Below are 12,407 nucleotides of genomic sequence, written 5' to 3'. Positions count from 1 at the left end.
CATTCAATCTGCATATTTCAGTGCTGGAGAGATGACAGCACTCAGCAAGAGCAGCCTGTCTTAGGTTTTGCTACAACCCATAAACATAGTGTAGATATTTCTGTTTCAATACAAAATGGGAGTCCCAGGAGCATTTCCCCAGGGGTCACAAGGCTGATAAAAATTAACCACGGACATCTGCCTGCAAATGGCAGATGCCTGGAGTCTGAGTAGTTATTCACAAGGTCAATGGACTTCAAGTAATATCAACTTTGATACTTTGATGGAGAAGCAGCAAGGACCTGTCTTCTAAACAGTCAGAAAAGTGGTTGGAAGTTTTGGACCGAACAGACAGGACTGTGGCATTGGCTGGCAGGGTTTTCACCAACATTATAGTTTTCTCCCTCCCTTGCGCAACATCATCAGTTATTTTGCCATTTCATGTATATAGTGTAAGGTAGCCTTTGTCTCCCTCTCCCTTCGTCACACAGTGACTGTTTAAACAAAGTGTTCTTTATTCACATTCTACCCAGAAGAAATGCTTGGAGTTTTTATTTACAGCCAGTTCTGAAGGCAGCTCCCATTGTGCACAGAAATTAAAAGGGCAGGCCTCTGCCTACCCCGTTGCTGCACATGCCACAACTGCTCTAGGTAGTACTTTGCTTTTCTTCAATATACAAATCTTGACTGAAGACACACAACCTTGTAAAATCTTTCCTAGCCATGTAGAACATCATGACATGCCTGCAAACCTTTCCTCTCTACATCCATCATTATAATATTCATAAACCCCTTCCATAATACATGTCCATCTTTAAATGAGAAAACAGCCACTAGGAAATGGACTAGCTGAGATCCTAGAATCAAGAGAGGGAAAGTTACACCTCTGTAGGCTTTAATTCCTTCCATGCTCCTACAGCTAACAGACTGACTCTCTACGTAAGATGAAGCAAGGAGCAGTGCAGCTCACAGCACTCTGGTGGCTTCGAGCTGTTTGACCATTCTGTCCTCCTTCAGAGCTCGAAAGGCAGCACTCCAGGACAGAAGGGTAATTAAGTCAGACTGAACAGTTACAGCACTCAAGTGAAAATAAAATAGATTCCCAGTTGTGTTGGGTCTTTAATGATAGGAACACCATTTCAAAAGGATTAGGGTGAGGCCAGGATTCAAGTATCTTTTTTTTTTTTTTCTTTTAAAAACAAAGCAAACTTCAAAAGCCAATGGTTAACACTTTCAGTTACTATCTACTGGGACCAGGCTTGAATTTAATTAGGAAAAAACACAAACCAATAACCACCACACAAACCCAAGCCTATTCACGGCTCACTTGAGCTTTTTTTTCCTGTGTTCTTATTCTCTCCATTTAATTTGCCCTATTACATCAGGGAACAGGAGCAAGATTTTAAGTAATACTGATTTTCTGTGGAATTTGTATGGTGATTCCAGTTCCAGAACACAGCAAGTCAAACAGCAGAGCTGAAAAGTGATTTCAAGTATTGTATTCTCCACAATTTCAATATTCACACACAGAGTATGTAACAGTATTCGACCTGTATAATTAAGTGGGTACAAATCTCATTTATTTGTAGCATAAATAAACAGTAGAAAATGTCTGTTACCACATACAATTCAGGATTCTTGTCACAAAGACAATTAGCTGCCAACCAGACATCTGAAATACAATAAACTCCATTTACCTCCTATTTTTGATTATCAGTCTAGCTCCAGAGACTAGCAGTATAAGAGGAAAGTGTGACCAGCCTTTACATATATATACTCACATATATGCACGTGTACCTATGTATGTGTCTGCACCTGTACATGTATATAAAGATATGTTTAAAAAATCTGTATATCTTTACACTCATTACATATATTTAAACTGTTATTTAAGTAAATAATACGGAAATTAAGGAAAAAATATTAGTGTGAATTACATATTCAGAAATATTCAGAAAAGACCTATGATTCTTTATTGTTTATTTACTTCCGTTACTGTGCAACATGCTGAAATACATCACAAATTGCAAGAGGAATGTCCCACAGGAACAGATTTAATCACTCAAGGAGTCAGAATTTGAACTCAGAACCTCTTGCATCTATCCATACGACTTCCTCAAACTGCACTAGCTACAGTTACAATCTATATACTGTGAAAAGAGGATACTACTCCTCATTTCCTGCTACCCATGTTTGTACCAAAGTAGCAACTTGTACTTATTTTTTTCTTCCCATTTGAGGCCACATATCTCAGGGCAATTCAATGTTTTTGGACACACATATATTTAAAAAATCAGATGTGCCACAGAAAGAAGAATTTACAGCATCCTCCACTGACTTCAGTGACTTAAACATTAGTTCTGCTTGTAGGACACATTTAAAAGGCTTAAAGTAGAAAGACAATGCCACTACCCATTTTTAAAGGCCAAACAAATAATCCCAGTTCCATCTCTGCTGGAAATGGGAGAGAAAATACACCATTCTTTGAGACCTTCCTTTCGTCTGTCATACCAGTTCTAGAATTTATTTCCTTCTTCCACTCCCATTTCTGTCTGCTATTACCTATGGATTGCCTTGCCCAAAATCTTACCCTGTTGGTTTCCAAATTCCATTTCTGGAATGTTTCACAAATAAAAAAAAATCTCCTAAGCTACCTTATCTGGATTTTCTGAGGTATTTTTTGTTTTCTGTGGTTTTGTCTTCCAGATGCCAGGGCCAAGCTTTGTTTTCTGTGCAGTGCACAGCACTGAACATGAAAGCAGAATGAAATAGATGATCATTATCAAGATCACGTTGGCAGCTTTTCCACCAAATTGTAATTCATACATACTTTTGTCTTTACATAGCATCACTGAAAGAGAAGTCACAGTGCTGTTGCTAGTGACTGTGGAGTAAGAGTGTGGAACCTTATCTGTTGCACTGGCTTCAATATTCTGAACAGATGCACATCAAAAAAGATAACCAAATGTCCACTAATGGTCATCTGATTAAGATCTTAATTTCTGAAGTTTTCCAGTTTCAAACAGAAAACAGCATCTGAGGTCAGGCTTCTCAGACTCTCCCCATGGGAAAGGTAGATGAAAGTGTTTTACATCAGAGAAATGAGAAGACTTGCATAATATTCAATAAATTAATCAGCAACAATTTAGGAAAAGTAACAAACAGAAATGCTGACTCATCTTCCTGTTTTAATGACACAATTTATTTCAGAGAGATGAGAATTAAGATAAAAAATTAATTAAAAAAATTTATGTATCCATTCTGGACATTCAGTTTTACTTTCAGGGACACAAATGGTTACTAACTGAATTAAAAAGTCGCATAAGAATATTTTAAGAAAGTAGATACATATTTTTTTAAACTCTCAAAGCATCTTTCTATGACTGGTACAAAAGAAATACAAATATGTTTCTGTATCAACCTAGGAAGCAAGCTGTGTGATGAGAAACAATCTGAAGCAAACATAGCATTTTCTTTTCAGAATGCATGAAGTACTTCAAATAAGTCAGACATGACCTGCAAAAAAATAACTGGAAGAATCCCTTACCTGCCGAGAGATGGAGCTGCTTGTAGGATCTGGCACCGCAGAAATAAGGTTGGCAGTGCTCTTTCTGTGAACACTATTCATACCAGGCATTTTAGTGATTTTACAGGCTTTGCTACTAGAACTAGAGTTTTTACGTTTTTTTCCTTCTGATTTGTCGAACGAAAGGGGGAGAGAAGACACTGCATTATGTGCTCCCAGGGAGTGGTCCCCCGAGTGGTGCACGAGAGAAGATACAGACAGGTTAGAAGAGTCAATACTGCTGACTACCATGCTCATGTGTTTCACTGAGTCTGTGGAACTACTTGATAGTGAAGTCCGTCCTGAGGGCTCCGATTTGGCACTGAGTGGGCTTGTTCCATTATTTGTATTGTGCACAGACATGCTGTTGTAGGAAGATGTAGCCTGATAGGAGTTCAAAGTTGAACTGGGGTTCAGGATACAGTTCTTTTTGTGGGACCCTGAAAATGAAGACGAGGAAGATGTCTGCAAAGATAATGAGGATGATGAGGACGATGAGGATGACTGCGGCTTCTTCTTTTTGTTACTTGAAGACTCATCACTCCGAGATGACAGGTCTTTCACTTTTGAGGATTTGCTGGTTTTTGTTTTGGAAGGCTTGTGGGATGGGGAAGGGATGACTGCTGGCACTGGTGACACAGCTGATGGTGCCTTAAAAGTTGAGTCCATGATGCTTAGGCTCGCAGCCCCATGAGGAAAAGCTGTAGTGTGTGACATGATGGAATTCGTATCTGACGTTGTCACAAAGGCTGCATTTGATAACATGGCTGATGTCATGATGTAAGAAGAAGAAGTGATTCTTGAACTGATCGGTGTTGAAGGAAGATACACTGCACTGGGGTTGCTGAAAGGCTGCAAGACTGATGCTGAAAAAGGAGTGGAGACATGTGCAGCTGGAGAAGGCATGGGACTATCTGCCGCAGGAGGAATTTTTCTAAATAGAGAAGGAATAAAAATATAGAAGAAAGATACATAAAACTTCCATCCGAACAACGCAGATAGGAGATGATTTCTGCAAAGTACTACCTTATTCAAAAAGGCAAACCTAAGTACACTCTAATTTTGATTCCTAGTCTACCAATGACATACATTTTAATATTCACAGATGGAAATCAGCTCTGCATTCTACAACAGCTTAAAAATGCTTTTACTTCTGATTTTCCCCCCTCTTTTTAAACTTGTAATTCCACTGTGAGATTCTTTGGGAATTAATACAAACAACAAAACCCAAAACATGTGTGCTTTAATATTGTAAAGATTTGGGAAAGTTGCATCACAAAGTTTATTTTCCTAAAAAGTAATTTTGAAGCGAGGCACATCAAACCTGTGAAGGCAGCAGAGACCTAACCCAAGGTGATCAGATGAAGAACTAGGCAGCATCATTTTCCCTATAAAATTCTGTCATGGCACATGAGCCCTGCACTGTGTAACTCAGTCAAAATAGAACTGAGCTCCACTTCAACACAAGTGCTCCAGGCAGCAATTAAGTGCATAGTGTTACAATTTAATAACTTTATTACAAATTTAATTTTCCTTTCTTCCTCTCCTATTTTACCAAGCAAAAAATGTTCTAGTCACTATGTTTCATTTATTACATATGTTTTGCCTGAAAGTTCAAGTTATGAAACAGTTTCAGTATCAACCTAAACACACAGGTTAGATTTGATGAGGCTGGTAAATTAGCCAGTCTGGGGGTTTGTGAAGCACTTAATGACTGAACTTAAAAGAGCAAAAGGAGAAAAGCTCATCACTTTCCCAATGCAGGGCTATCCCCAGCAGCTCATTTGAGAGCTGGTTAGATGGGGTTAACCAGGTAAATTATTGATTAATTTCACTGACATTGAAAAATTGACAAAATATTAAACAATGCCTTTAGATAAGCTTTAGAACTAGTTGAATATTGTTCTGAGAATAAATTTCAATACTATTGCTTGTGAAATTAGTAGAATGTATTAAATACATTCCTTTCTTTTCAGCCACCTTCTTCAATTATTTTATCTAGTCCCATGTTAACAAGGAATCAGACTTTCATACTGTGTCTTGGAAAATTATAATGTGATCTTTTCTCATTATTTAGACTAAAATTAAATTCACAGTTTAATCCTATTTCTCTTTGTTAAGTACCTGTGCATCACCATAACTCTGCCCTTGTTATCCTCACTACTGATATCTTTTCAGTTTTTAAAGGCTTACTCTTGCCCTCAAAGAAGTATGATAAAAGAGCAGCACTGGGTGTGCTGTTTTATCATAAATCAAATCGTAATTACAAGTGTTCTCTCCTGGTATTCTTCCTATGGAGCCTGCCAGACAGAACACTGCTTATGGCACAAGGACATAAGGGATTACATACAGCCAGAAAAGAGGAAGTCCCACTGCCTGTGACTTGTTAAGCCAACACAGCTGCTTCTCAGATCCATTCCTCAGTTTATTTTTAAAGAAGGGCCAAAATTCTTACCCACCTTTGTAAAATACTTTGACAAGTAGGGATAGAAAGTACTTTGTAAATGTCATTCTCAAAACATAGCCTTGCATCCCTGGACCTTTTAGCCACAGCTACAGTGCTGCACTAGCACTGAGTATAAAGTAACAGCTTTACAGGAACCCCTGCTTGGGGAAGACAGGAAAAGATCAGTCCAGAGAGGGGTTGAGGACAGCAGAAGATACAAAAGGGGTTAAGCACTGTGAGCTTCCTGTGTTATACAGACAAGTAAGTATGGATGGAAGTCATTAAAATATTAGACATTACATAAACAGCTAGAATTCAGGAAAACATTTACAATTGGATTTAGTGGGAGCAGGATGAGGCCTGTTTATTTATTGTATCATACAACTACTGTGGAGCTTATTTTTGGTTTTTTGTGATAATAGTAGTACTAGTGACACATTTTCTCAGGTGCCTGAGTATCTTTTCTCCTGACAGAGTCAACGGATAACAAGTTTTAATCTTCCTTTCTAAGGAAACCAAATGAGTTTTATTTGTGGAAGGCGACTGACACTAGTTAACAGACACATTTACAAAGTAGGAGAGAGGAACCTTTTGCATGATCTGTCTTCTAAACAGACATGAAACTGGCCCTTTTACAGCAAACCCAACCGTTTCCAAACTATGTCTCCCAGCACAGTAGCACTGTTATCATTAAGTTACCAGGTTAGTCAGACAAGCCAAGCTTTAGTGTTTAAAAATATATTTAAATAAAAATCAAACCTTGTTTATCTAATGGCTGGCATCCAATGAATATAACACAGTCCTGATAATAAACAGTGACATGAAACACTGCACTTTAGTGTCATTACATTGGAAGAAGAATGCATATTCTGTAGCAAAATACCCCGGAAAAGAAAAAAATCCTATCTGCAGATGCCATGAGGTTTTCAAATATATGTATTTTTAAAAGAATCAGCAGCTTTTTCAGAAGTGCAGTCTTTTTTAATGTATCTGTGTAGCTAAAGCTTATAGTGCTTGGAACCTGAATTTGCAATATAGAGGTGCTTCAATAGTGAGTAATAATAAAAATGTTTAGACCTCAAAGCCAGTAAGGGCACCATGGACTAAAAAAACTATCACGTTCCATCTTACACACAGGCAAATGTGTATGTACTGAGTTCCTTATCTTACCAGTCTTACGGAGCAAAGCCTGAATGGGTGACATGGGTGCATGATACAGCTACAAAATCTAGGCAAAATCTAAAATGATATGATATCAAAATATACCTCCAAACCCAGAAACACCGAGCTTTAGTGCTTTCAAGTACTGTTTACAGAACCGCCACTGAAATTGCTCCTCCTTAGTTTCAGAGGGATTAAAAAAAAGTCCTAAATTTGACAGAAATTTACATTGGAATAGGAGATTGTTCTGTTGTGCTGCAATTCCTTAACAGAGAACCTTTGTACTTGTATGACTGCAATGTCTCAATACAGAGGTTTTACAAACGCTTCCCATGGAGTGTTTAATTTACAGGTTTTACAGAATTAAAATTGTTAAACTAACCACCAAGTGTAGAAATCTCACTTACTTCCACATCTGTGAGTTCAAATGTTTTTCTACCATGGAGTTTAGTGCGAATCGAAAATGGTCCCATCTTCTGTCAAAGACATAGTACCCTCTTCCCATTAAGCGACTACCATAGGAACAAAACTGAAAGAAAAGATATTGCAACATTGTTTAAGGATATTTCTACATTATAAACCAATTAGCCCTTAGAGATACAGCAACACCTTTGTAATTTGTATCATGCATGTAAAGCACCTTTAAAAAGGTGTTTTTCACTGTCTACAGCATCAATACTTTTTGCATGATATATGAAATGTGTCCATAATGTTTCAGCTTAGTGTAAAGTACACTTCACAGTTCACTAACAAGTCAGTTTACTGTGTGACATGGGAAAAAAAATAAATGCTGAGGTACTGTTAAGGAAGCAATTCTGGCTTATAACACTCTTACTGCCTCAGAAAGACATTTACACCATTCTGTGCACAGTAAATCTCACAATTGTATAGCAGGAAGAAAAATATAAGTGAAGAGGAAAAAGGTGCAATGGGAGCATCTTTAGTATGAATTTAATTAACAAACAAACCAGTGATATTTCAGTAAAAAAAAAAAATTATCATCCATGGCACCTGCACTACAACAGAGCATTGGATATACTTTTCATAGTGTATGAAAATCACTTAGAGGAGTAGCAAATATTTTGAGAATTCTGCAGAGCTCAGGCGTATTTGCACTGCTTCCTCTGGAGAACTTCCTGCCAAGTCCTACTACACTGAAATGGCATGACCAGGAATCTACCCTTTCTTCAGTTCAGTCTTAAGAGATCTCACATTACGTGGAGAACTGCCACCACACCTATTTGTGGGACAGAAACCTGTTTTAAATCATCTTCAGAAAACAAAACTATTCTGCATCATGCAGGGACCAAGTCACACAAGTTCTGACTGAGAGCAGAAGCTACTGATGCAGCAGAAAAGCATCAGTTTAAAGTATTTTTACTTTGGACTGCAAGTGGTGACTGTAACTGTTTATCTTAAGTCTGTCACACAACAAGGTTGAAGAGATTAATTAAAACCAGCACCTAAGTTGATAAACAAGTCTCATCTCCTACTATCATAGATCAGTTACCACTAAGAGGTAGTTTAAGAAGCTTTCTGTTACTCCCACCTAAGTGGGGAGAGACTATGTAAGGAAAACAGTCCACTTCAATATGAAATTTAGCAAGTTAGCATGAACTGTGCTGCAGGTGATATACACCACCCTTTCTGACTTCACATTGGTAGGGACTCAGAACAGTTGCACTATCAGTAACTGCTTCAGTTGAGAGATGTTTGGATTTCAACAAATTGATGAGTCAGTGGGATTTGGCTTGAAACAGAACTAGGATCCTAAACCAAAATAGCTATTGACAGCCATGCCTCACTGATGATGCCTGAATTTAGATTTTTTTTTTAATAAATGTGGGGACATACATGCAGTAAGCCCTTCATTTTTAATTCATAAAGAAGCAGCCAGCAAAAATGAAGTAAAACACAAGAATACCAAGGAAGCAGGAGGTTACTGCATATTGTAGCATTCTGTAGACTACATTAACATTCTGTGGAAGAACCAAATACAGAATTACATCTGACAGTCATTTTATGTTCAGCTCATACTTTTTCCTGGTGTCTGACAGTAACAAGCTCTCCTTTGCCCTAGGGAATATAGACAATGCTACAGCTACCACACTGTTTGGTTTATTTTGTAAATCACATGAAAAACACGTAAGTAAAGCCTTCATTAATTTTATTCCTTGGCTAAATTTTTATGAGAACTAACTGCTTAGAAGTTCAAGAGTTCTCCCATTCCTTCTTGGCTTGTGCAGTGTAAACAAATTCATACTGCAGAGATAATGCCACAAGGCAGCTCTTACTACTTACAATGAGATTTCTGACTAACATGGGAGAAAGACAAAAACAGTGCCAGAGAAGCACATACTTATGCCACCACCAGAGCAGATGGGCTAGGCCACGCTCTAGACTTTCCATTTTTAGATGAATGAAGCAATAGCTTCTAAGTCCACATACACTCACATAAAGGATATTTAATTACTGCTTCAAACCAGACTACAAAAACCAGCAAAGCACTGTAATAACCCTTTGCCACCTTATGATTTTCAGAACTATAACCAATTGCAAGACACAGTTTTGTAAAAACTATGACAACAAAGAATTTATCTGTTCATGCAACTCTTCTCAGTTTAGCAGAATTACACCCGACTTGCCATCTACTGAGAGGAAAACCTAAAATTGAACTTCTGATTTTCTACTGCTCATCCTGTCCTGCATCCCAGCAATGTTTTTCACATGCACTGACCAGCCTTGTCCTCTTACCTAACCTCATCCATACCTTTGTCTGTCAAGTGTATTTATTTTCTTTAGAATACAGTTTTCAGGATGTAAGGTCCTCATTCCTTCTGCATTTACTAAATTACTTCTTTTTGATCCCTCCTCTAATTACATAAGAATAACTGCAAGGCATGGCAGAGATAGACACGTACCCCAAGAGGTCTGGGATGGTGTCCAGAAAAATGACAGTCTAATTTCTCAGATTCTTCAGCTCCGTCCACTTCTCCTTCATCACTGGACAATCTGCTTGTTAAATCTCCTCCCATGGAAGGCAGTGGCAGCTCTGGTACGTACCCACTGTGGTTTGAAGAACTGTTGCTGTTTATGCTATTTGCAGATGATGGTCTAGAAGGAGAATATACATTTAAATCATCAGTGTTCAAAGGCTCTGCAAACCTAACCTTCTGGGGTCAAGCATCAAAGTAAATTACACCAGATATATTCATATAAAAGAGGACGGTACTGTACAGAATAGCTGACATTTGGTCTTGTCAGAAATAGACTGTGGGTTATCATCCAGTTAATGTTAGCAGAAGCACCTTCCTATTGTCTGAGAGTTAAAGGTTGCCATGAGGTTAAGATCTTGAGAGAGGGAAATTACATTAAAAAATGGAAACAAAAACCAGACGTGTGTAATTTTCTTACTTAGCACCATTACTCTGCTTCTTGATTCATTCCAAGGGTCCAATTATGAATTTCTATTTCATACAAAAATACTACTGAAATTAGTTTACTAAATATAATAAAAGTGTTTAGCTGACACCCTCTAAAGCTAGATTAGTAACTGGGAGGACCTCTTAGAGCACATAGGTTTTCTTTACCTTTGTCTAAAATCCAGTAGAACAAAGTGGGAAAGCCCGTGCACCACAGAGCACAATGGTGCCTTGACTTTCACAAGCAGCTTGGAAATAAACCAGACTAGAAGTGGGGGTGAAAATGATTCTCAATTACAGTCTGTACAACCAAGTATGAATATGGCAACCTCTAAGGCTGGAGGAGATGTCTGCATTGAAGATGGTCTTCAGATATTGGTCAATTTCATGAATTTATGCTATCAGGACACCCCAATCACTAAGACTGTGGACAGATGCCCTCTTCTGAACCGAGCAGGGATTGCTCAACAACGGCTGTCAGCTAGAAATAACTGCTGCAGTTGCTGCTGCAAGGGATAGATTGTGAGTGCTCCTCAGCCTTCAGGAAAAGTCAGCCAGGTCAAGCCAAGTCACCTTCAGTGAAGCCAGCAAGCTTTCCCCCAGCAGAGCAGGGAGCACTCACGTAACCTCTTCCAGCAGCAGAGCTGCAGGCCTGCTGGTGCCCAGCAGAGAGGTAAGCGAGGCTTTCCTCTGGCACAGCTGCTTGCAAAAACACACAGGATGACAGAACAGAGGCCCTGCAGCAGAAACACAAGTGTAGATTGTACGAACATAACACATGACTGCTAAAATCCTCCTCCTTGTGTACCTTTGCTGAACTGCATCTCAGTTTTGTTTCTTGGACTGTAAGGCCTACTAAGAACAACGCCTGCCTGTCCCTCTGCGCTCCTCTCTGTGCACGGACTGTGTAAGGTCACTCCTTTTACATGAAACATGCAGGTTTCTCACCAGGTTATTTCATTGTCCTTTCACTCAAATCCTGTAAGACCCACCTCTGCCACTGCATGAATAAAATTTCATTACGGCTTGATGAACACAGAGAAAACATTGGAAATGGCTGTCTCTGTGAGACTTGAGATAGCACACAGAAAAACCTCTCTTTGAAATAGGGACTATCTTAGCACAAAAGCCCCAAAATGGGCACCCAATCCTGACCAAGACTTCTGCAAAGAAATGAAGTAACAAGCAAAATAAATATGAACAAAACTGACTATTTTACCTCTACCTACTCCAGCCCAAACTAGTAAAAATAAATAAATAAATACTAAAATCCCAGTCAACAGAACAAAATACATGGGAAGTTTACCAGAGGACAAGTAGAATTCAGTAGCTCCAATACATCATCCCAGTTTTTCTAAAGGGATGTTTTTAGAAGTTTACATTCTTTTTCTGAAGACTGTTTTTGCCCTTCACAAGAAAAATCTTCAAAATGAGAAAAGACATGCTATGGACAGTTTCAGATCAACAGTTTTAAGAAAAAATACTCCTTTTTTCCAAGACATTCCACTGATGTAATTGGGGAAGTATTTGCAGAGAAAAAATCTACATAAATGTGAAGAACTTCACCACTGGTACCTGCCCTGATAAATGTAAACGGACTCTTATTTCCAAAAGTGTCAGCGTAATTAAAATGTAAAGTTTCCCAATTATTTCTGGTGATTTCAGCAAAAAAAAAAATAAAATACAGTCAGTCTGAGATTCCAATCAGAAGGTGGACATGACTCCTCACCTCATTCCCAATCAGATTACAGGCTGCCGTGGTCAGATTTAGATAACAGTAATCTATCTTCTGCTGCTAAGAGAAACTCTTATATGAATATGTTCTAACATGCAA

At 38.4% G+C, this 12,407-nt stretch overlaps 1 protein-coding gene across 5 annotated transcripts in view; it reads right to left on the bottom strand.

The window, feature by feature from the left end:
* The window catches only part of ATXN7L1 (ataxin 7 like 1), a 111,787-nt gene that overhangs the window by 6,572 nt on the left and 92,808 nt on the right, over nt 1-12,407 (bottom strand). For all 5 annotated transcript variants that reach the window (XM_051622968.1, XM_051622960.1, XM_051622978.1 and 2 more), the window contains 3 exons: nt 10,073-10,265; nt 7,559-7,680; nt 3,527-4,478 (listed from right to left, as the gene is read on the bottom strand). In XM_051622968.1, the coding sequence (XP_051478928.1) occupies nt 3,527-4,478; nt 7,559-7,680; nt 10,073-10,265 (1,267 nt within the window). The remainder of the gene's footprint in view (nt 1-3,526; nt 4,479-7,558; nt 7,681-10,072; nt 10,266-12,407) is intronic.

The sequence above is a fragment of the Apus apus genome, chromosome 1 (genome assembly GCF_020740795.1).
Source record: "Apus apus isolate bApuApu2 chromosome 1, bApuApu2.pri.cur, whole genome shotgun sequence".
Lineage (NCBI taxonomy): Eukaryota > Metazoa > Chordata > Aves > Apodiformes > Apodidae > Apus > Apus apus.
The sequence above is the reverse complement of the archived record's forward strand: the minus strand, read 5'-3'. Positions and strand labels throughout refer to the sequence as shown.